Raw genomic sequence first — 26,516 nt, forward strand, 5'->3', positions numbered from 1 at the left:
TGAAGAATATAAAAAAATAATTTACAGAATGCTTCAAGACATCAGGGATGACCTCAAAAACGAAATAAGGCAATCTACAGAAAAAGCTAAGGAACACACTGATAAAGCAGTTGAAGAAATCAAAAAGATTATTCAAGAACATAGTGGAAAAATTAATAAGCTTCAAGAATCCATAGAGAGACACCATTCAGAAATCCAAAAGATTAACAGTAAAATTACAGAATTAGACAACTCAATAGGAAGTCAGAGGAGCAGAATCGAGCAACTGGAATGCAGAGAGGGGGAGCTGGAGGATAAAGCAATTGACACCAATATAGTTGAAGAAAAATCAGATAAAAGAATTAAAAAAAAATGAAGAAACCCTAAGAATCATGTGGGACTCTATCAAGAAGAATAACCTGCATGTGATTGGAGTTCCAGAACAAGGAGGGATAACAGAAAATACAGAGAGAATAGTTGAAGATCTGTTGGCAGAAAACTTCCCTGACATCATGAAAGACAAAAGGATATCTATCCAAGATGCTCATCGAACCCCATATAAGATTGATCCAAAAAGAAAATCACCAAGACATATTATCATCAAACTCACCAAAACCAAAGAGAAAGAGAAAATTTTAAAAGCAGCCAGGGATAAAAGAAAGGTCTCCTACAAAGGAGAATCAATAAGAATAAGTTCAGACTACTCAGCAGAAACCATGCAGTCAAGAAGGCAATGGGATGACATATATAGAGCACTGAAGGAGAAAAACTGCCAGCCAAGGATCATATATCCAGCAAAACTCTCTCTCAAATATGAAGGTGAAATTAAAACATTTACAGATAAACACAATCTTAGAGAATCTGCAAAAACCAAAGCTACAAGAAATACTAAAGGAAATTGGTCAGAAAATCAATAACATCAGATATCAACACAACAGAAGGTCACAGAACAGAACATTCTGATATCAACTCAAATAGGGAAATCACAAAAACAAATTAAGATTAATTTTAAAAAGAAAAAAATGCTTAAAACAGGGAATCATTGAAGTCATTAGGTAAAAGATCACAATAATCAAAAAAAAAAAAAGAGGGACTAAATACAGGAGGCCTAGAACAGGCATATGGAGAGGAAAACAAGGCGATATAGGACGATACAAGTTAGGTTTTTACTTAGAAAAATAGGGGTAAATATTAAGGTAACCACAAAGAGGTATAACAATTCCATACCTCAAAAAAAAAAAAAAACCTAACAACTCAGCAAACATAAATTCAACTACTATAAAAATAAGGAATACACAATTTACAAAGAAAAACGTCTCAGCACAATAAAGTAAGTGGAAAAATGAAATTGTCAACAACACACATGAAAAGGCATCAAAATGACAGCACTAAACACATCTATAATAACGCTGAATGTAAATGGACTAAATGCACCAATAAAGAGACAGAGAGTCTCACAAGAAACACGATCCGTCTATATGCTGCCTACAAGAGACACACCTTAGACTTAGAGACACAAACAAACTAAAACTCAAAGGATGGAAAAAAATATATCAAGCAAACAACAATCAAAAAAGAGCAGGAGTAGCAATATTAATTTCTGACAAAACAGACTTTAAAGTTAAATCCACCACAAAGGATAAAGAAGGACACTACATAATGATTAAAGGGACAATTGGCCAGGAAGATATAACCATACTAAATATTTATGCAACCAATGACAGGGCTGCAAGATACATAAAACAAACTTTAACAGAACTGAAAAGTGAGATAGACACCTCCACAATTATAGTAGGGGACTTCAACACGCCACTTTCGGAGAAGGATAGGACTTCCAGTAAGAAGCTCAATAGAGACACGGAAGACCTAATTGCTACAATCAACCAACTTGACCTCATAGACTTATACAGAACATTCCACCAAACAGCTGCAAAGTATACTTTTTTTCTAGTGCACATGGAACATTCTCTAGAATAGACCACATATTAGGTCATAAAACAAACCTTTGCAGAATCCAAAACATCGAAATATTACAAAGCATCTTCTCAAACTACAAGACCATAAAAGTAGAAATCAATAAGAGAAAACTCAGGGAAAAGAAATCAAATACTTGGAAACTGAGCAATACCCTGCTCAAAAAAGACTGGGTTATAGAAGACATTAAGGAGGGAATAAAGAAATTCATAGAATACAACAAGAATGAAAACACTTCCTATCAAAACCTCTGGGACACAGCAAGCGCAGTGCCCAGAGGTCAATTTGTATCGATAAATGCGCACATACATAAAGAATAAAGAGCCAAAATCAGAGAACTGTTCCTACAACTTGAACAAATAGAAAGCGAGCAACAAAAGAATCCATCAGGCACCAGAAGAAAACAAATCATAAAAATTAGAGCTGAACTAAATGAATTAGAGAACAGAAAAACAATTGAAAGAATTAACAAAGCCAAAAGCTGGTTCTTTGAAAAAATTAACAAAATTGATAAACCACTGGCCAGACTGACTAAAGAAATACAGGAAAGGAAACAAATAACCCGGATAAGAAACGAGATGGGCCATATCACAACAGACCCAACTGAAATTAAAAGAATCGTATCAGATTATTACGAAAAATTGTACCCTAACAAATTTGCAAACCTAGAAGAAATGGATGAATTCCCAGAAAAACACTACGTACCTAAACTAACACAATCAGAAGTAGAACAACTAAATAGACCCAAAACCAAAAAAGAGATTGAAAAGGTAATCCAAAAACTCCCAACAAAAAAAGCCCTGGCCAGGACGGCTTCACTGCAGAGTTCTACCAAATGTTCAGAGAAGAGTTAACACCACTACTACTAAAGGTACTTCAAAGCATAGAAAATGATGGAATACTACCTAACTCATTCTGTGAAGCCACCATATCCCTGATACCAAAACCAGGTAAAGACACCACAAAAAGAGAAAATTACAGACCTATATCCTTCATGAACATAGACGTAAAAATCCTCAACAAAATTCTAGCCAATAGAATTCAACAACATTTCAAAAAAATAATCCACCACGACCAAGTGGGATTTATACCAGGTATGCATGGTTTTGGTTTAGTATTAGAAATATTAATAATAATACTAATGTAATCCACAATATAAATGAAACAAAAGACAAAAACCACATGATCATATCAATTGATGCAGAAAAGGCATTTGACAAAGTCCAACACCCATTCACGATAAAAACTCTCAGCAAAATAGGAATTGAAGGAAAATTCCTCAACATAATAAAGGGCATCTACACAAAGCCAACAGCCAACATCACTCTAAATGGAGAGAGCCTGAAAGCATTTCCCTTGAGAACGGGAACCAGACAAGGATGCCCTTTATCACCGCTCTTATTCAATACTGTGCTAGAGGTCTTAGCCAGAGCAATTAGGCTAGATAAAGAAATAAAGGGCATTCGGATTGGCAAGGAAGAAGTAAAAAATTATCTCTATTTGCAGATGACATGATCTTATACACAAAAAACCCTAAGGAATCCTCCAGAAAACTACTGAAACTAATAGAAGAGTTCGGCAGAGTCTCAGGTTATAAGATAAACATACAAAAATCACTGGGATTCCTCTACATCAACAAAAAGAACATTGAAGAGGAAATCACCAAATCAATACCATTCACAGTAGCCCCCAAGAAGATAAAATACTTAGGAATAAATCTTACCAAAGATGTAAAAGACCTATACAAAGAAAACTACAAAGTACTAGTGCAGGAAACTAAAAGTGACCTACATAAGTGGAAAAACATACCTTGCTCATGGATAGGAAGACTTAACATAGTAAAAATGTCTATTCTACCAAAAGCCATCTATACATACAATGCACTTCCGATCCAAATTCCAATGACATTTTTTAATGTGATGGGGAAACAAATCATCAAGTTCATATGGAAGGGAAAGAAGCCCTGGATAAGCAAAGCATTACTGAAAAAGAAGAAGAAAGCGGGAGGCCTCCCTCTACCTGATTTTAGAACCTATTATACAGCCACAGTAGTCAAAACAGCCTAGTACTGGTACAACAACAGGCACATAGACCAATGGAACAGAATTGAGAACCCAGATATAAATCCATCCACATATGAGCAGCTGATATTTGACAAAGGCCCAGTGTCAGTTAATTGGGGAAAAGATAGTCTTTTTAACAAATGGTGCTGACGCAACTGGATATCCATTTGCAAAAAAATGAAACAGGACCCATACCTCACACCATGCATAAAAACTAACTCCAAGTGGATCAAAGACCTAAACATAAAGACTAAAATGATAAAGATCACGGAAGAAAAAATAGGGACAACGTTAGCAGCCCTAATACAAGGCATAAACAGAATACAAAACATTACTAAAAATGACGAAGAGAAACCAGATAACAGGGAGCTCCTAAAATCAAACACCTATGCTCATCTAAAGACTTCACCAAAAGAGTAAAAAGACCACCTACAGATTGGGAAAAAATTTTCAGCTATGACATCTCCGATCAGTGCCTGATCTCTCTAAAATCTATATGATTCTGTTAAAACTCAACCACAAAAAGACAAACAACCCAATCAAAAAGTGGGCAAAGGATATGAACACACACTTCACTAAAGAAGATATTCAGGCAGCTAACAGATACATGAGAAAATGCTCTCCATCATTAGCCGTTAGAGAAATGCAAATTAAAACTAAGATGAGATTCCATCTCACTCCAACAAGGCTGGCATTAATCCAAAAAACACAAAATAATAAATGTTGGAGAGGCTGTGGAGAGATTGGAACTCTTATACACTGCTGGTGGGAATGTAAAATGGTACAACCACTTTGGAAACCTATCTGGCCTTTTCTTAAAAAGGTAGAAATAGAACTGCCATACAACCCAGAAATCCCACTCCTTGGAATATACCCTAGAGAAATAAGAGCCTTTACATGAACAGATATATGCACACCCATGTTTACTGCAGGACTGTTTACAATAGCAAAAAGCTGGAAGCAACCACAGTGTCCATCAATGGATGAATGGTTAAATAACTTATGGTATATTCACACAATGGAATACTATGCATCGATAAACAACAGTGAGGAATCTGTGAAACACTTCATAACATGGAGGAACCTGGAAGGCATTATGCTGAGTGAAATTAGTCAGATGCAAAAGGTCAAATATTGTGTAAGACCAGTATTATAAGATCTTGAGAAACAGTATAAACTGACAAGAACGCGTACTTTTGTGGTTACGAGAGAGGGCAGGGAGGGAGGGTGGGAGAGGGTTATTTACTGATTAGTTAGTAGATGAGAACTACTTTAGGTGAAGGGAAGGACAATACTCAATACAGGGAAGGTCAGCTCAATTGGACTGGACCAAAAGCAAAGAAGTTTCCGGGATAAACTGAATGCTTCGAAGGTCAGCGGAGCAAGGGCAGGGGTTTGGGGACTATGGCTTAAGGGGACTTCTAAGTCAATTGGCAAAATAAATTCTATTATGAAAACATTCTGCATCCCACTTTGAAGTGTGGCGTCTGGGGTCTTATATGCTAACAAGCGTCCATCTAAGATGCATCAATTGGTCTCAACCCACCTGGATCAAAGGAGAATGAAGAATACCAAGGTCACATGATAACTATGAGCCCAAGAGACAGAAAGGGCCACATGAACTAGAGACTCACATCAGCCTGAGACCAGAAGAACTAGATGGTGCCCGGCCACAACAGATGACTGCCCTGACAGGGAACACAACAGAGTACCCCTGAGGGAGCAGGAGAACAGTGGGATGCAAACCCCAAATTCTCATAAAAAGACCAGACTTAATGGTCTGACTGAGACTAGAAGAATCCCGGCGGTCATGGTCCCCAAACCTTCTGTTGGCCCAGGACAGGAACCATTCCTGAAGACAACTCATCGGACATGGAAGGGACTGGACAATGGGTTGGAGAGAGATGCTGATAAAGAGTGAGCTACTTGTATCAGGTGGACACTTGAGACTGTGTTGGCATCTCCTGTCTGGAGGGGAGATGGGAGGGTAGAGAGGGTTTGAAACTGGCAGAACGGTCACAAAAGGAGAGACTGGAAGGAGGGAGCGGGCTGACTCATTAGGGGGAGAGTAAATGGGAGTATGTAGTAAGGTGTATATAAGCCTATATGTGATAGACTGACTTGATCTGTAAACTCTCACTTAAAGCACAATAAAAATTATTTAAAAAAAAGAAATTAAAAAGGTACAACATGACCAGACCCTATTTCTTGATGCTTTTATGCAAAACAAGAAAAGAGAAAACAGAAAAGAACACATAAAAAGCCAAGGGTGAATTTAGCTTACAATGATCTTTTTCTGATTAACCTATTCAAGAAATGTTTACTGTTCACCCACTACGTGCTAGGGTTGGTGTTCTGGCTAACCAGACTTCAGTTCTGATTTGAGATATCTGAAAATTCAGAAAATCTTATTATTTTGTAATTAACTTGTGTTTAATAACATAAGTTTTATGTACATAGAATATTGGCTTGAATACTCAACACTCTGTAGAGTTCCACTCAATATCTGATGGCATTTTAAACATGCTAATTATTTCAAGCATTTTTATATTCATCTACTGCTAATACTTAGAGGTTCTTGGTCCTGACACTATGCTCTAGTTTTATTTCTAGCATTAGGCACAAACATTCACAAATCATTTTCTAAAATGTAGTCTAATGCAGGGATCATTGGCTTTGCTTTAGATACTTGTTCTGTCCACATGTCAATTAAAATAAGCTGCAATTCTCTGTAGTTGTTGTTAGCTATCACTGAGTCAGCTTGTGACTCAAGGCGACCCCATGCGCAACAGAATGAAACTCTGCCCAGTCCTGAGCCATCTCCTTGATCAGTTGCAGATGGTTTTAAGGCAGTAATTCCCTTCTGAATCTCTGAAACCCTCTTTCTTTGGAGCACTTCACAAGTGCAAATGAGAATCTCACCAATGACCTAATTGGTAGATAAGCATGAAGTATGAGGATTCTAAGACTTACCAGGTCTCACGACCAGGGATTCATGGTCTAGCTCAGAGAGTCTCATGCCATATCTTTGGGAGATAAAACATCAAAACAGGGAGGGCAAAAAAACATCAGATAAGAAACAAAGGAGAGGGCAGTGGTGGTTCAGTGGTAGGAATCCTCACCTTCCATGCAGGGAGCCCCAGTTTGACTCCTGGCCAAGGTACCTCAGGCGCAACCAACACCTGTCTCTCGGTGGAGGCCTGCATGCTGCTATGATGCTGAGTAGGTCTCAGCAGAGCTTCTAGACTAATATGGACTAGGAAAAAAGGCCAAAAACCAGCCAGTGAAAACTCTATGGGGATTACAACAATCCAATCCACAATCGAACATGGGGAGGGCACAGGACCAGGCCCTGTTTCGTTCCATTGTACGCAGGGTCACTATGAGTCAGGAGCTAACTTGACGGCAGCTAACAACAACAAGAAATAAAGGAGGCCCAACTCCCACAAACAGCCCTGTTGTCTTGTACGAGGAAAGTGTCTGCTTCCTTCTCTTTCTTTCCTCAGAAACACAGCTAGGAGTTTCTCACTGGCAGCAGGATACAATAAAACAAAGCAATCCAAAAGCTGACTTGGAGAAGAAAATTTGGGTTTCTGTTGAGAAGAGCAAGTCTACCAGTTGACAAGGCTGCTTCTGTCTACCACACACAGGACTATGAACTCTCCAGAAAACCAGGTGTAAACACTGAAGTTTAGATAAAGCACCACAGTGAAAAAGTTGGCTGTTCCAGGGGAAGAAAACTTCAGATAACACGGGGCTACCACTTAGCATGTAACATTCTGTGCCAGCAGCACACCTGGAGCTGTGCAAGGGGCAGCCTCAGAGATACATTCATGAACTGTGAAAATGACCTTCATCATCCTATCTCATTCACATGCCTCAACGGTTGCAGTTTTTGACTGAAAAAGTAATCCAATGGAAAAATGCGTTGACAACACAAAAACATTGATATTTGTTTGTTTCTTTGTTTCCAAAAGATGAATAAAACAAAGATGAGCTTTTCTTCTGCATTAACACTCCAATGTGACCTCCCTTCAGAGTACTAATATAAATTACAGGAAGGAGCACAAGAAAACAAGGTAAAGAAAGGAGAATACTGTCGAGAAAGATGCTGAAACAAACACTCATTAACTCAGTAACTTTGAAAACAGCTCTATAAAGAGGAGGTATAGTATAATCGAAACTCTGTTATACATACTCTTGTTCTTGTTAGGTGCCATAGAGTCAGCTCCAACTCATAGCAACCACATACACAACAGAAAGAAACATTGCCTGGTTCTCCTCCATCCACACAATCATTGCTATATTCAAGCCCATTGTTGCAGCCACTGTGTTAATCTATCCCATTGAAGGACTTTGACTTTTTCACTAACCAACTACTTTACCAAGCATGATATCCTTCTCCAGGGACTGGTCCCTCCTGATAACACGTCCAAAGTACGTGAAATGAAGTCTCATCGTCCTCCCTTCTGTGGACCATTCTGGCTGTACTTCCAAGACACATTTGTTCATTCTTGTGCCATTCCTTGGTATATACAATGTTCTTCATCAACATCATAATTCAAAGGCATCAATTCTTCTTCAGTCTTCCTCATTCATTGTCCAGCTTTCATATGCATATGAAGCAACTGAAAATACCATAGCTTGGGTCACGGGCACCTTTGTCCTCAAAGTGACATCTTTGCTTTTTAACACTTTAGAGAGGTCTTTTGCAGCAGATTTGCCCAATGCAATGCATCTTTTGATTTCTTGAGTCTTGCTTCCATGGGCATTGACTGTGGATCCAAGTAAGATGAAATCCTTGAAAATTACAATATTTTCACCATTTATCATGGTGTTGCTTATTGGTCCAGTTGTGAGGATTTTTGTTTACGCTCAGATGTAATCCATACTGAGGGGTGCAGTCTTTGATGTTCATCAGTAAGTGCTTCAAGTTCTCTTCACTTTCAGCAAGCAAGGCTGTGTCATCTGATATCACAGGTTGTTAATGAGTCTTCCTCCAATCCTGATGCTGCATTCTTCTTCATACAGTCCAGCTTCTTGGGTTATTTGCTCAGCATACAGACTGAATTAAGTATGGTGAAAGGACATAACCCTGACTCACACCTTTCCTGATTTTAAACCACAGTTTCCCCTTGTTCTGTTCGAGCCACTGCCTCTTGATCTATGTACAGGGTCCTCATGAGCACAATCAAGTGTTCTGGAATTCCCATTCTTTGCAATGTTATCCATAATTTGTTATGATCCACCCAGGCAAATAACTAAAACACAGGTAAACATCTTTCTGGTATTCTCTGCTTTCAGCCAACACCCATCAGAAATGATTAACCCTTGTTGCATTTCCTCTTTTGAATCCAGCTCGAATTTCTGGCAGTTCTCTGTCCATGTACTGCAGCAAATGTTTTTTAATTATCCTCAGCAAAATTTTACTTGCATGTGATAATACTAATCAATAACTTTCACATTCTTTTGTATCACCTTTCTTTGAAATAGGTACAAATATGGATCTCTTTTAGTCGCTTGGCCAGGTAGCTTTCTTCCAAATTTCTAGCATACATGAGTCAGCGCTTCCAGGACTGCATTTGTTTGTTGAAACACCTCAAATGGTATTCCATCAATTCCTGGACTGGAATTGTCATTTTGTACCAGACAATCATATGTTCTACTATGCTGGGAATGACAAATTGAAGAGGAATGGTGTCATATTCACTGTCAAAAAGAACACTTGAAGATCTATTCTGAAGTACTACACTGTTAGTGATAAGATAATATTCACATGCCGACAAGAAGACAAGTTAACACAACTATCATTCAAATTTACAAACCAACCACTAACGCCAAAGATGAATAAACTGAAGATTTTTACCAACTTCTGCAGTCTGAAATTGGTCAAGTATGCAATCAAGATGTACTGATAAATCACTGGTGATTGGAATGTGACTGTTGGAAACAAAGAAGGATCACTAGTTGGAAAACATGGCTTTGGTGATAAAAATGATGCTGGAGATCACAATAGATTTTGCAAGACCAGCGACCTGTTCATTGGAAATACATTTTTTTCAACAATATACAGTGACTATTTACGTGGACCTCACCAGACAAAATACACAAGAATCAAATCGACTACATTTGTAGAAAGAGAAGATGGAGAAGCTTGATATCATCAGTCAGAACAAGGCCAGGGGCTGACTTCGGAACAGACCAACAACTGGTCATATGCAAGTTCAAGTGAAGCTGAGGAAAATTAAAACAGTCCGCGAGAGCCGAAGTATGACCCTGAGTATATCCCACCTGAATTTAGAGACCATCTCAAGGATAGATCTGAGGCACTGAACACTAATGACTGAAGACCAGATGAGTTGTGGGGTCACATCAAGGATGTCATACACAAAGAAAGTAAAATGTCATTAAAAAGACGAGAAAGAAGGAAAAGACCAAATGGATGTCAGAAGAGACTCTGAAACTTGCTCTTAAACATAGAGTAGCTAAAATGAATGGAAAAAATGATGAAGTAAAAGTAAAACAGAAGATTTCAAAGGGCAGCTCGAAAAGACAAAGTGTTATAATGAAATGTGCAATGACCTGGATTTAGAAGACAAAAAGGGAATAACACACTCGGCATTTCTCAGGCTGAAAGAATTGGAAAAAAATATTCAAGCCTCAAGCTGCATTATCGACAAAGGATACAACGGGGAAAATATTAAGCAACGCAGGAAACATCAAAGTAAGATGGAAGGAATACACAGTCACTGTACCAAAAAGAACTGGTCAAGGTTCCACCATTTCAGGAGGTAGTATATGATCAAGAACCGATGGTACTGAAGGAAGAAGTCCAAGCTGCAGTGAAGGCACTGGCAAAAAACAAGGTTCCAGGAACTGACGAAATACCAACTGAGATGTTTCAACTAATGGATGCAATGCTGGAGGTGCCCAGCTACCTGGCCAACCAACTGGAAGAGACCTGTATTTATGCCTATTCCAAAGAAAGGTGATCCAAAAGAATGTGAAAATTATCAATCAATATCATTAATATCACATAAAAGTAAAAATTTGCTGAAGAAAATTAAAAAACGTTTGCAGCACAGCAGTGCATGAACAGGCAACTGCCAGAAATTCCAGCCAGATTCAGAAAAGGATGCGGAACAAGGGCGGATCATTGCTGATGTCGTATGGGTGTTGACTGAAAGCAGAGAATACCAGAAAGATGTTTACCTGTGTTTTAGCGACTACGCAAAGGCATTTGACTGTGTGGATCATAAAAAATTATGGATAACATTGCAAAGAGTGGGAATGTCAGAGCACTTAATTGTGCTCATATGTAACCTGTACATAGACCAGGAAGCAATGGCTGGAACAGAACAAGGGCAACTGCGTGGTCTAAAATCAGGAAAGGTGTGCGTCAGGGTTGTATCCTTTCACCATACTTAATTCAGTCTGTATGCTGAGCAAATAACCCAAGAAGCTGGACTACATGAAGAAGAATGTGGAATCAGGGTTGGAGAAAGATTCATTAACAACCTGTGATGCGGATGACACAACCTTGCTTGCTGAAAGTGAAGAGAACTTGAAGCACTTACTGATGAACATCAAAGACTACAGCCTTCAGTATGGATTATACCTGAACATAAAGAAAGCAAAAATCCTCACAACCAGACCAATATGCAACACCATGATAAATGGTGAAAATACTGTAGTTTTCAAGAAGTTCGTCTTACTTGGATCCACAGTCAACGCCCATGGAAGCAAGACTCAAGAAATCAAAAGATGCATTGCATTGGGCAAATCTGCTGCAAAAGACCTCTCTAAAGTGTTAAAAAGCAAAGATGTCACTTTGAGGACTAAAGTGCACCTAACCCAAGCTATGGTATTTTCAATCACCTCATATGCATATGAAAGCTGGACAATGAATGAGGAAGACTGAAGAATTGATGCCTTTGAATTATGATGTTAACGAAGAATATTGTATATACCACGGGCTGCCACAAGAATGAACAAATGTGTCTTGGAAGAAGCACAGCCAGAATGGTCCACAGAAGGGAGGATGACGAGACTTCATTTCACCTGCTTTGGACATGTTATCGGGAAGGACCAGTCCCTGGAGAAGGATATCATGCTTGGTAAAGTAGAGGATCACTGAAAAAGAGGACGACCCTCAATGAGATGGACTGACACAGTGGCTGAACAATGAGCTTGAACATAGCAACGACTGTGAGGACGACACAGGACCAGGCAGTGTTTTGTCTGTTGTACATAAGGTCTCTCTTGAGTCAACACTGACTCATCAGTACCTAACAACAACAAAGTGGGCATGTCTTCTGGAGAGATGAGGAAACTAAAGCTTAGAGGTTGAGTAATCTTGCTCTAAGTCACAAGGACAGCCCCAGCACCTGGCTCATCTAATTCCTAACCCTGTTTCCCAAAATAGCTTACTAGAACTTAGAAAAAGTTAGGAGAAGCCTGCTGGATCCACGAGCTTAATGATAATAACAACAATAAATAGCACCACTACAATTTTTACCTGTGGTTTAAATTTTATATTCTCAATTTAAAAAATAGGAAGTCCTTTCTCAACTTCTCCCCAAGCACGTGTAATAGAAAAATTCAACGTCATTATTTCAGCCACTAAGTTGGCCATCAGTTGTGGCCATTTGGTCTACAGCGTCCTTTAAGAGACCGTGTCTGTTTTGTAAGGCTCAGACACCAATAGCCTCCAAAGATGGAACTAGAGACTAGTAGGTGATGCCATATTTAAAATCCCTCTCTTTTCTGTCACCAACACTTACCTTGATGGGTACTTTAGTGAGTAAGCAGCAGCCAAGAACCCACCCAGGTTGTGTCCAAGCAAAATCACTTTGTCCAATCCTAGGGCACATCTCCACTCTTCGATGGATTCCACAAACTGATTCTCTGCTTCTTCTGCATCACTGTCAAACCTGGGTCTACTACTTCGTCCAAAGCCCAACAGGTCAAATGCATAGACGGGCCTATTGGTAGAAAGATCTTCAAAATTTAGCGCCCAGAGTCCAAGTCCTCCTCCAAAACCATGAAGGAGGACAAGTGGTATTTTATTTGGAATATTACAGGATAATTTCAGTGTCCATATTTTATTTCCATTAGATATATAAACAGGTTCTTTTTTGTATGTGCGGGGAACACCTAATGAAAACATAAAAGAGAAATTCTGTTTAGCTTCTCTACTCCTCAGAAGTGGAGTATTGTCAGAGAAATAAAAAATTAATCATCGAGAAACCATCGCCTTTATTAATTTATATCGGCCATTTTAAAAAGTAATTCTTAATCATCATGTTATACATCTCAGTGGGAAGTACCTCCTATGGCCAAGGTCTTTTGGCAAGTCATGGTACCTCCTTGGACTTCTTTCCACACCTATCAAATGGAGGCAATATATGCCAAGAACTAGAGAGGAACTTAGCGGTTGCTACATCCATTACTGTAAGGTCCCCCCTGGCTTTGCAGATAAAAAATAGACACCTTGAATTTGGAGAACACTTGACAGGCTACACACTGAAGACTGAAATCAGACTGGAAGGAAACATTTTTCCCTAAAAAATAATCATGAATTTAGGAAAGGATTAATGGTATATGTATTAAACATGTAATTGAAATCTTAAGTCACTTCAAAGTTTAGCAGTAAAATGTCGGCAGGACATGGTAGAAACTCCTCAGCATGAGGCGCCAGGTAACCCAAGTTCCAAATCCCACAATTTCCCCAGAAATTGCAAATGATTACAATTTTGTAGACAAAAACTCTTACCTGTCTTCAATTTTGTTGGACTAAATATTTTAAACTCCTCAAAATAAAATAAAATTGACTAAAGATGAAACTAATTTGAAATTAATTTACATTAAATTATCACATCTGAATAGCTACACTTTAGATGTACCCACGAATTATCTGCGCATATCATCTGCAATGGACAAAACACAGGAGAGCCAGTTTTCGCCCTTTAACTAAAGACGTAATCTCAGGTTTTGGATCCAGATAATGGCAGCAAAGAGGAAACCCAGCATTCATTCAGAATATTAACAAAGTTCATGCCCCTAAGTGGAGGAAATGCCACCAGTTTAGAAAAGGAAGTGATCCAGCATTAGTGTCAAGCCAAGCCACTTCAGTATTTTGAACACAGAACTTCATATTCCCATAAAAACCATATGTAATGTTTACTAGAGAGTTTATCCCACTGCATTAATTGGCTTTCATGTCTGATACTGAAGTAGGTGCCAACTCTCACTCTACTGGCATCCACAGAATTTGGCAGGTTAATACTCTTACTCAGTAGTGAATCAACATGCTTAGTAATATGAATTGGGTATCTACCACCCATTTTTATCTCCTCACAAGATTTTTTTTTTTTTTAATTTGGGTAAACCACAATAACAGCTTTCTGAGCTTTGTAAAGAACAGGATTACCCAAGTATATGGAGTAAGAAGAAATTCATTTTCATGTTAAAAATCCCTGTAAGATGGCTAATTTTTCCTTCCACTGGATATAGCCAGTTCAGGTAACTTACTCCTGACTTGTACAAATGTACAAATAAAAAAATTCATTTGTGGTAAAGAGAATAAAATCTCAAATGGATCTAATTCTCAACTCAATTACCTCATGTAAAGCTGGAGAAAACAGAAGTGGACACACATCTGCAACATATACATGCGTCACGATCATGTATGTGAACTGCACTACTTAATATACTCCTCTAAACTGTTTCAGCATGACAAAATTGCACAATAAACACCACTGCTTTAAAGTATATCCACGAATACCTGGAAATACACTTAGGTACCACTGTTCCTGAGAAATGAAAAAAGGTTTCCACAGCACTTTAAATGTAGACTTAAGGAATCCTAGAATGTCAGTACCGGAAGGAATTCTAAGTAAGGATCATGCTGTTGTTGTAGTGGTTGTGTGCTGTTGAGTCAATTCTGACTCATGGCGATCCCATGTGACAGAGTATAACCACCCCATACTGTTTTCTAGGCTGTAATCTTTATGGAAGCAGATCATCAGGTCTCTCTCCCGCAGAGCCACAGGTGGGTTTGAACTACTCTCCTTTTGGTTAATGGCTGATTGCATAACCTCTGCGCCACTAGGGAACCTCCTACTCCCTCATTTTACAGGTTAAGGAAACTGCAGCTAAAAAAAGCAACTTGGCTAAGATCCTGTGGCCACCTGGTTGCAGATCTGGGCCTAGGCCCAGGTTGCCTCATTCCAGTTCAGTGTTTGTTCCACTACACAAGGCACAGCCTCTTTCAGCACCGGACGCCGTGGCAAGGACCAACCCGCTCTGGAACACTGAGGGTCACCTATTACCAAGGTATAGTCTCAGGACCATTTGGGGGCCCCTGGGACCCTTCAGGAGGTCTAAAAGGTCAAAGCTGTTTTCATAAGAATACAAAGACTTTATTTGCCTTTTTCACTCTCATTCTCTCATGTGTGTACAGTGGAGTTTTCCAGAGACCACATATGTAATTACCCAACAGACTGAATACAGAAGCAGATTAGAGAATCCAGCTGTCATACATTAAGCCGGACATTAGAGAGATTTGCAAACATGAAATAACACCATTCTTCTCACTAGATTTTTATTTGGAAAAGCTATTTTTTATAAATATGTTTATTTATTTTAACCTATAATGGATTACCGTTATTTTAAAAATAAACGAATAAATTAGAATATTTTTCATATATTCAGTTTTAATGTCTAATATGGCAAATACTGATAGCTATAACCCATAAACAAAGTTCTTTGGCATCCTCACTAATTTAAGAGTATAAAGGGCCCCAAGACCAAAATGTTTGAGAACCACTGCCCCACACATTTTTGTACTTGCTGATATCATGGGAAGAGGAAAAATTTACTCTGCCAACAACTAACACACCACAAAATCTTATCTCCAGTTTCAGGGTAATACAATATATCAGACCTATTTTAGTAGATAGCTCAGGTAACTTACAAGAAGAAAACCTTACATTTTAAAATTTTCTCTTCAGCTTCTCTAAGGTGTGATGTAGACGTAGGGCACCACGTGGGAAGCCAACCAGTAAGCCATCCTGACCTAGAGCATCAAAAACAAAACACAAATAGGTGAGTCAATGCTCTTCTCAACTCCCAATGGTTATTTAAGGAGAAGAAAAGCAGAACAGGGAACTTACTGCCTGTGTAATGGTGAAGACATATGTGACAAAGTGTACTTTTAGAGGAGTAAAGCATTGTGCTAAGTAGTGGGATTCAGACACTTGAAATCTACAAACTACACGTCAAAGTGCATCCTATCTTCTGGGATGTTGGTTGTTAGTTGCCATTGAGTCATTCCAACTCATGGCAACCCCATGTGTGCTCCATAGGAACAGTCAGATGGAAATCCTGGTGGTGTCGCGGTTAAGCGCTACCGCTGCTCACCGAAAGGTCGGTAGTTTGAATCCACCAGGTAGTCCTTGGAAACTCTGTGGAGCAGTTCTACTCTGTCCTACAGGGTTGTTGTGAGTCGGAATTGACTCGACGGCAATGGGAGTTTTTAAATAGTCACATAGTAGATAAGAACAGGCAGAACAAGAAAAGTTTAAAAAAAAAAAAAAAGGCATTTTTCCCACCCCCACCCTACAAGAGGACAACCTCTTATCAGAGTGGAAGTGCAAAAAAAAGTTAGAGAACAGGAATAGGTTCATTTAATAGTAAAAAGATACCTGCAGTGTATGGGGGTGGGGTGGGTTGGGTGGGGAGGAAGGGCGGGGTGAAAGAAAAAACTTTAGGGAAAAAAGACTTCAAATCGCACAGAAAACTGCAGTAACACACCCCCATACAAATACAGGGGGCTGGTATGAGTATTACCTACCTAGGTCAAACTGGTTAACTGTTAACGGAAAAGCAATATAGCTTTGGATTCCAACAAACAGTAGATGAAAAGAATGACCAGGGCATCTGTCATTAGTCAGCTGAACAGAAAGAACAAGGAAGCAGGCCTGAGGCAACAGGGGGAGAAAAGCTTTGGGAGGCTACAGTTGATGTACTTTGCCAGAAGCCATTCAGAAGAGGCAGCTTAATATCCAGGTAGCAGCAGACCACAGGGGCATTACAACAACATGAGACAATGGATAGCTTCAACATGCCATCTGACCATTAGCAAGGGCTCAACACATGGTTGTCATTATTTAAAAATAAGAACTTTCTGGTGAAAGAGAAGGAATTAGAAGAAGTGAGGCCAGCTACTGCAGATTCCAAATGAATGGCAAGACCCTGAACCAAGGGCAACAGGGGTGGAGGTGAGAAGATGAGGCCAAAGAATATTTAAGAAGTAAAACAAGCTGGATTGGGTAACTGGTTGAATGTAAGGATGGCATAACAGAGAAGGGCTTCCAGGTTTCTGCCTTAGGTGCCACTAATGATAGAGAAAACAGGAAAATAAGAATAAAAAAAAGAATAGGTGATAGTAATATGCTCAGTTTTAAAAGGATCAATCCAGCACCCAGCTTTTTCTAGCTTTGTATTTCCAGTCCCAGTTATCCTCATTTCATTGATGTGAAAACTGAGGTTCAGAAATGTTAAGCACCAGAACCAAGTGTACACAGCTAGTAAATAAATGAAGCAAGTAAAGATCTGAATTCCATTCTGAATAACTCCAAAGTCCTTTTTCCTCAGTAACTATGTTCCTTAAAATACTTGAAGAGTTTCTCATTACCTACCTATAGAATAAAATCCACATTCCTTAGACCTCTTCAGAAAGCGATCTACGATCCATCCACAGTCTACTCCCTTCCCATCTGGTTTCTTGCACTCGCACTTTTTTAGTACCTCATAGGTTCCAAAACTTCACAGGATTTTATGACTTTGCACAGCTCTTCCCTCTGCCCAGAGTGTCTTGTTTCACCTCTTCTGAGATACTGTCATTGACCCTGATGCCAACGGCATCTGGCCCTTGTTACAGATACAGTTACCATTGCAGCGGTTATTTGTTTATACATTTGTTTACATTTTTATCTGCTCTACTGCATTGCTTGACCCATGTTAGTATCATCCTCATATCCCATTGCCATACATACTAACTGGCTGGTGGCCATAAGACTGCTTGGTAACTCTTTGTAAATGTGAATTGAAGGCCCTTAGCTCAGTTCAGAAGTGGAAGGCAGATGGGGTTGACTCCTATAGGCAAAATGTACTCACAACACCACAGGTTCTTAATAGGAGACAGGACAGGGCAAGGACCTGAATCTCCTCTCCCCCAAAACAAAAACTAACAAATGTTGATGCCAAGAGGCAAACCAGGAAAAAGGATAATCAGCTCAACAAACAATATAGTAAGGCAATCAGAAGCACAGTAAGCTAAGCTGCACACCTTTTTTTCCCCCATAAAAAGAAGTTATTCCTTTTTATCTACCTAGTAACTTTCTTCTTGTCTCTTTTCGTCTTTAGACATAAGAACTTCCTGGTAAGTTCAATAGAATCATACACACGCACAAACACACATAAACAAACTACATACCTACATAAACGGGATTAAGGAACAGATCAAGAAGTGGATGTATTTAGTCAGGTTTTCATGGCATATCGTTATGTTCTGGAGCTATTATTTAAAGAAAAGAATGTCTGAAAATACATAATAACTTGGATTATGGTGAGGCTCTCTTACTATACTCCTCTCTGCTGCCAGTTCTGTATTAACAGGGTAAAAAGATAAGACTTCTCAGCATCCCCCACAAATGTTGTATGTAATTTATTATCAAGGTATAAACTTGATAGAAAACATTGTTAGCTTTAGTCTGTAAGCTTAGAAACATATATACAAACTATCAAGGAAAAATGATTCAAGGCTTCAGCAATGAATTTTTCAATTCAAATTTTCAATTGTTGAAAAAAGTAGTTAATAGGAAATTAAAATAAAAGAATCTCATGTTCTTTACAGAGTGTTTTTTTTTTTTAAAAAGTAAACTATTATTCAGCTGAAGCTCTTTTGTATGGTCATCAAGGCCCACGTTAGACCTTAAAACTACAAACTAGTACCAACAGAAAGCTACTTACAACTCAGTCTCATCCATTTTCTTAAATATTCCTCAAATCACAGCAGAGTTCTTTGCCAGAGGCCAGTACAAAAAAAATTAAAGTGAAATGAACTATAATCTACTATTGCTCCAAATGACATCACAGACAAATTGGGGCAAAGAAAACACAAATGCAATCTTTGTTTCATTCTTTAAAAAAAAAACTATTACATTCAAAAAACAACCCAGACTCCGAATACTCACTATTTATAAGGCACTTAGTGTCACCAGCCTGTACCTTAGGAATTACGCCTACCCTACCAATTCAGTAGGGTCACTATGAGTCGGAATCGACTCGATGGCACTGGGTTTGTTTTTTTTTTTTTTTTGTACCAATTTACCACTCATTACAAAACAAACTTTCAAGAGATAGAATTGTCTTATCACTGCATTTTGTCTCCTTGTGACCCACTGAACTCACAGAAACCCACTGCTGTCGAGTTTCTTCCAACTCATAGCAACCCTACTGGACAGAGAGCTGCCCCATAGGGTCCCCAAGACTGTAAATCTTTACGGAAGCAGATTGCCATATCTTTCTACCGTGGAGCAGCTGGTGGGTTTGAACCACTCACCTCCCAGTTAGCAGCCATGTGCTTAACCACTCTGCTACCAGGGCTCCTTAAAACTACACTAGAGGTTTCGATTCAGGAGGATGCTAAGAAAAGCCAAATAAGTTGCGCTGAACTTATTAATAGAGTTTACGTAAGAATCTAATTTTAAGTATCCACAGTTTAAGACACTGGCTTTTTTCCCCTTAAATTTCTACCTACCTAAAACTAATCTTTAAAAAAAGCTATCATTAACATTGTACACACTATCAACATTTGTTCCTAGTAATCTCCGTTTTGTTCTGTAAGGCATTTGATGCTCTATAGTATTACTAAATCTGAATTGCACAATCTATAAATATTGGGAAACAGTGAAAGAGGTTTCAGAGTATTCTGAAGAAAATGTACAGCAGTCTGGCCAATTTCCACACACTCTTGGCCACGTAAATAACATTTCTAATTAGGTTATAAGTAAAGAGTATTTCATTATATTATAATTTTGTTTTAAATGGCTTCCATCCCTATACTGGTTGTATCAAGAGAAAAAAAAATTATTTAAGTTTATTATTGCTGGCTTATAAACTACTCTAAGGACAGTGTTCTATCTCATTTAAAGAAATTATGAGGTTTTTATTTTTATTATAAATATCCAATTAATCAGGGGTGTGAATATACATATTCAAGGTCAAGGAATAGAATCCTATTCCCAACCTCACCAAAATAATTTAAGTTCATGATCCTTATTGCTATCGTACTAAAATTTAGACTTCCCTGAATATCTTCTGATTAAAATATTTAAATCACATAGCTGCAAAATGTTTAATCAGCTACTAGGCCTTTGATCTTAATGTTTGTTTCAGCATTAATTTACAACAGTTGAAGTGTTTAATTCAACAAAAATTTCTAATTAAAGCTTTCAACTTATAAAGCCCCTTGTGCTCTATAACACATACTGAGTAAAGCCTTGTCATCAATGAGCTGACAAAGAACATATACAAATAACTACACTACTGAACATAATAAAAATGTCAGAAAGAAAGTTTAGACATATACACTGGACCTTTAAAGAAAGGAGATCACAATCTGTTTTGGGTCAGAAAAAATAACATGAACCAAGACATGGGAAATGAGGGATGAGCAAGGAACGTGTTTAGGAAACAATGGAAGATACAGCTTGGCTAGAGCCCAGTGTAGAGGAAGGAAATAAGACTCAAAAGCTAGGCTGAACTACACTGCCCGCAGAGGACTTTGAAGGCAGACAGAGGACACATAATAAAGCCACTGTGTGTGGCTGTGCTACAAACAAGACTGTGGCTCTTGAGAAGGTCAAAGTAACTAACGAAATGAGCTACGCTGGGAGCCCAGGAAGGTGTTATCAAGCCTACAGTAATCCAGGGAAGGGAATAAGGAAGGTCTGAGCCATGTGGCTCCCAGGCAGCAGTGGGAGTGGCAGGGAGATACAGAGTTTGAATCTACTGGACCTAGTAACCCTGGTGGTGTAGTAGTTAAGTGCTACGACTGCGAACCAAAGGGTCAGCAGTTCAAATCCGCCAGGCGCTCCTTGGAAACTCTATTGGGCGGTTCTACTCTGTCCTATAGGGTCGCTTTGAGTCGGAATTGACTCAATGGCACCGGGTTTGGTTTTTTTGGTTTTGGACCTGGTAACAGATGTGGTATTCAGGGACAATGAAATGGGTAGGAGGAGTCAAAAGATAATGCCACAGTTCTGAATCTAGATGATCCAGAACATAACTGCCCTAATAGAAATAGGGAAGTCAAGGGCAAAGAACTAGCTATTCTGTATTGTTTCGGTTGGGGGTAGGAAGGGGCATATAAGGTCCTGGTCTGGACGTGCTACATTTGAGGAAGTGGCTGCAAACGTCTGGCACACAAATAGAAACCTGACTAGAGGAGAGGGCTCTGGAATGAGGACGAGAATCCAGTCCCCTCCACAAACAGGGTAACATGCAAGGAGTGTGAGGAAACAAGACAAGAGAGAAAAACAACAATGAAGTCAGAATCCTGGAAAATGACTATATTTAGAAAACGGGAAGAAGAAGAGGAGTCAATAATAGTGATTATGGGGCTGAGGTAGGCAAAGAACTGAACTGCCATCAAAGCTAGAATGTTGGATAAGCAAGCATTTCAAAGAGGAGGGGCTATCATTACAGTGTCAAACATTGACAAGGGCCCAAGAAGGGTAAGTACCGAGAAAAATAAACAGCCATGGGAATGTGGCATTGAAGAGTTCTGCGAGCTTTAAGAAGGCAGGTAGCAAAGGCTTGGGAAGAGGTCACAGCAGCAGGGGGGAATATGCGGAGCTTCCCAGAAGCCTAGCTGCTGGGGGGAAGGAGCGCAGTCTTTTAAAAGGTTAGAATAGGAGCCCTGGTGGCACAACAATTAAGCGCTTGGCTGCTAACCAAAAGGTTGGTGGTTCTAACCACCAGCCACTCAGCGGGAGAAAGACCTGGTGATCTCCTTCTGTAAGATTATAGCCAAGAAAATCCTATGGGGCCAGTTCTGTTGTCCCATGGGGTCATTATAAGTTGAAAAATCACTGAATGACACCTAACAACAATAAAACAGAGAAATCCACTCTCTTATCTTTATGAAACCCTGGTGGTGTGGTGGTTAAGTGCTACAGCTGCTAACCAAAAGGTCAGCAGTTGGAATCCACCAGGCGCTCCTTAGAAACTCTATGGGGCAGTTCTACTCTGTCCTATAGGGTCTCTATGAACTATATTCAAATTCTAATGTAAACCTAGTGGGGTACTGATAAGCTAACTCTATGGGGATGTGGGGGGAGAAAATCCCTTATTTGTAGCATTTGATTATTTCCATGGTGTAAACACTCCCACCATGGCTGGTTTCAAGCTGCCCACAGTTGGCAAAGTTCCTGAAAATTTAGCAATAGCTTGGTGGTGCAAGCCAACTCCAGCGCAACACACTGCAAGCGACATCTTTTATAGTCTATCCTGCAACTGAACAATTCCTATTATCTTAGAGCTTTCCTCTAAGCTCAACTGATACCTATTCATTCTCTGGAACAATCCTGCAGTAATTTACAGAATTCTGGCCTACTCTTGTTTCATTTAGCTTTCTCAGCTGTATTGCAATTGAAAAGGGTTGGATGTTGAAAACAAAAAATGGTTCCTAAGCATACCTGTCTTCACTAAGAGAGTCATAAAGGAAGACAACAGAATCAACACGCTCCAAAAAAAACCTTTAGATGACAAGCTTATAACTGTTTCCTTTGTTAATGCCATCTCCCCATCTAAACTTGAAATATCTTTAAAGATAGGGACTTGATTCAAGATTTTTTTCCACTTGGTTCCTGGGATACTTCTACTGTGGAGTAACCAAAGCAAAAAAGAAATGCAGGGGGTTGGGGGGTGGGGGGCAGGAGGGAGAGAAGAGTGGTCTGGGTCAGTGAAGGATTAAATAATGAAGTGCCAGTAGATGGACAAAAGAAACAAGAGCCAAGCACATCCCACATCGAGTCCTGATCCCAGTGAGGCAGGAGAACTATGGGGAAAGTTCCTCAGACTAAATTCAGACATCACTGCGGACTCCAATCCAGCCCTGCCACTTGCTGGTGGGGTGCTAGTAGCCTTCCCAGTCCCAATTTCAACTGAAAAATGAAAACAATAATACCTACCACACAGTTTCTTACTTGTGCCCATGTAACATTCAGCATCCTACCTCAATAGAACGGGAGTCTATTCCTACACTGGCAGCTTGTTCTCATCTGATTTGTCACATAATGGCTTCTGAGCCTGCTTTCAAATGTACTCTTTGGTCTCGAAGTTGTGGGGCTTGGAAGTCCAGGGCACAAACATGAAAGGGATGGTGGCTTTGGGTGACGGCTGGAGGTCACTGGGAGCAGTTACCAACAAACCAAAACAGTGGATTTATTCATCATACAAACAAATCTCAGAGGAAGAACCTAGCTTCTTGTATTTCACAATTTTCCATCTCAGGTGTCTTTCCAAATACCCCTGTATTCATAGTATTTCATATTATCTTTTATCATTTAGGTTATGTTTCATATGCAAATTTATGGTGTCTGAAGTAGAATCAGTGTCAAAAAATTAAACACAAACAACAAGGGGAGGAGTACAGAGAGTCTATTTAGTTTCCAATTTAGAAGATTACCCTTGAGAAATAAGGCAATATTGTTCACAGCAATTTAATTCTTCCACTACTATTACTCTAACAAGTGCATGAATTTAGTTACATGTAAAAAAATAATGTAAATGTAATATATTTGCATATCAAATAAGATACATATTAGACATCTGTCTTCCAACTTCCATAAAGCTTCCTACTTATGTCTTCTTATTTAAAGAGGTACCCGCACGCATACACACACACACACACACACACACACACACTTCTCCAGTAAAGTCACAACTAATCATGGACACAGGCAAGATAAAGGGGGGGAGGGGGGCTTGCAGTAAAGGAACATCACCATTTGAAAGATTATTGCTTTTGAACTTGTTATCCATATCTCAGATGCTAACCTTCTTTCTGTAATGTAAGCCAGAAGTTTCTGAAACTCAAAGCCATAAACCCACTCCTTCAATCCCCCCTTCCTTCAAGGGTGGGCTTTTCCTCCCTTCCACACCCCTTTATCCATGGCAGCTTCTTAGGTGAATTTGAGCTCTCCAAGTCCTTCTCCGAGAAGCCCTGGTGGCGCAGTGGTTAAGCGCTCAGGTGCTAACCGAAAGGTCGGCGGTTCGGTTGGAATTCACCAGCAGCTCTGCGGGAGAAAGATGTGGCAGTCTGCTTCCGTAAAGATTATTGCTTTGGGAACCCTATGACTCAGTTCTACTCTGTCCTACAGGGTCATCCCAAAAACCCCACTGCCGCCGAGTCGATTCTGACTCATAGCGACCCTACAGGACAGAGCAGAGCTGCCCCACAGAGTTTCCAAGGAGCGCCTGGTGAATTCGAACTGCAGACCTCTTGGTTAGCAGCCACAGTACTAACCACTACGCTACCAGGGTTTCCACAGGGTCACAGGAGTTGGAGTCGACTCGACGGCAGTGAGTTTGGTTTTTGGTCATCTCTTACTCCGCCAAGATGCACCGCCCCTTCCTCCTGTCTTTGGGAAGGCCGGGCTCCGGAGGGACTTGGGGTCTTACCCAAGATGGCCCAAGCGCAGCCCGTACCTGGAGACCAAAGCCGCGCTTGAAAGTGGACAGTGACTCGGCCGTTTCCCGTGACTCCAAATCAGGTGCAGGGCAGGCCAGGCATCACCCGCCGGCCGCACTGGGCAGGCCCGGGGCCGAAGCTGCCCCTGCCCCAAAGGCGACCCTGGTCGGGGCGCCCGGGTCACCGGGGCGCCCGGGTCACCGTGCCGCCGACGCCCGCCCCGCGGAGCCACTTACACAACAACGGGGCGGCCCCTCCGCGCGGGGGTCCAGGCGGCCTCCCGGCGCTGCCCGGGTCAGACACAGACACCTCCCGGGCCCGGCTCCGACCGGTGACCGCCGGGGGCAGAGCGGGGCCGAGACTCCTCGGGACGCCGAGCGAACTCGCCCCGGGACCACACGAGGGAGCAGCCGGCGGCCGTCAAGCGGGTTAGGAGTCCCCGGTGCCGCCCGCCGGGCCCGCACCCCGGCCGCGCGGAAGGCGCGCGCCGAGCCCCCGCAGCCTGCGGCGGCACTCACCTGTCGCCCGGGTCCGCGGAGTCCAACGGCTCCTCCGCCGCCGTGGTCGCCATGGCTGCGCAAGCGCCGGGCCGTTTTTGGAAGCCGGCTGACAGGCCGACTGGGCCTCCCGGCGCCGCCGCCGCTCTTAAGGCCCTCAGCGCGCGCATGCGTTGTCCGCCCCTCGCGCCGCCCCGCGGCACGGCCGCCCCCACCCCCGCCCGTGGAGCGCGCTTGCGTCGTCCCGGCGGACTTGGGCGCTGAGCTGGGCGATTGGCCTGTAGCGCCTGGTGCAGTTTATCCGGCAGAGTCGGGTAGTACTTCAATGAGTGTATTAATGCATCATCCGTCTGGTATTGACTGTCAGGTACTAGGCGCTGGGCAGGCACCTGGTAGTACCCTGGGGACTGAGGTGCAACTCCGCCCTGGAAGAGCCATGATCATAGCTGGTGTATGCTGGCAGGGCCGGTGAAGTGCTGGAATCCAGGTGCTCTTTGGCCTCCTGCTATGGGTAGGTGGCGAAGGCGAAAGGGCAACTCACAGAGCCCTTCAGTCAATGTTTTCTGACCTGATGGGCACTATTCTAGACGCCGGAGTTACATTAGTGACCAAAACCAGCAAAGCCCGTTCCCCACCGTGTAGGTGGGAAGAGTGAAAAGAGTCGGTGTTGTGGCGCTTTGGTTTCTTGAGAGGGAATCACTAATGTTATATTTCTTGACCTGTTCTGAAGCTTTTTATCCATCAGATTCAACCTACAACCTGGTAATTATACACTTCCTTACCATTCATTAGTTCGTGTTTACTGTGTGCATACTACGTGCCACTCTGCTCTAAGAAACTGGATTAAAATAGAGCACCTGCCTTTATGGAGCCTAAACTCATGTTTTAAGGAGCCCTGGTGGTGCAGTGGTTAAGCACTAGGCTACGAACCGAAAGGTTAGTAATTCAGACCCACTCAGGAGCTACGTAGGGCGAAAAGACCTGGCGGACCTGCTCTCATAAAGATTAGAACCTAGGAAGCCCTATAGGGTAGCTCTGCTCTGTCATATAGTCCATTGGTCTCCTTTTCCGACTCTCATCTTTCACTGCAGCCTCTTTCTGTCCTCTGAGCCCCTGTAACTCTGGCTGCCACTATCACCCATCTAGTACACAGATTATCAGTGTTGCATAATTTTTATGGTATTTTAAAGGACATTCTTGAGTATCCTTCCAACTACACCAGAAGTTCCTTGAGGATAA

The 26,516-nt window shown here is 40.9% G+C and overlaps 1 protein-coding gene across 5 annotated transcripts in view; it reads right to left on the minus strand.

Moving 5' to 3' along the window:
* The window catches only part of ABHD5 (abhydrolase domain containing 5, lysophosphatidic acid acyltransferase), a 66,615-nt gene extending 41,204 nt beyond the window's left edge, over positions 1-25,411 (minus strand). For 4 of the 5 annotated variants that reach the window (XM_064274705.1, XM_064274703.1, XM_064274704.1 and 1 more), the window contains exons 1-3: positions 25,299-25,408; positions 16,010-16,095; positions 12,800-13,172 (exon numbers count right to left, since the gene is read on the minus strand). In XM_064274705.1, the coding sequence (XP_064130775.1) occupies positions 12,800-13,172; positions 16,010-16,095; positions 25,299-25,351 (512 nt within the window). In that variant the 5' untranslated portion in view covers positions 25,352-25,408. Of the gene's footprint in view, positions 1-12,799; positions 13,173-16,009; positions 16,096-25,298 lie in introns of all 5 variants that reach the window. The other variant, XM_064274707.1, reaches the window with a different exon arrangement.
* Positions 25,412-26,516: the final 1,105 nt, after the last annotated feature.

This window comes from Loxodonta africana, chromosome 22, assembly GCF_030014295.1.
Source record: "Loxodonta africana isolate mLoxAfr1 chromosome 22, mLoxAfr1.hap2, whole genome shotgun sequence".
NCBI lineage: Eukaryota > Metazoa > Chordata > Mammalia > Proboscidea > Elephantidae > Loxodonta > Loxodonta africana.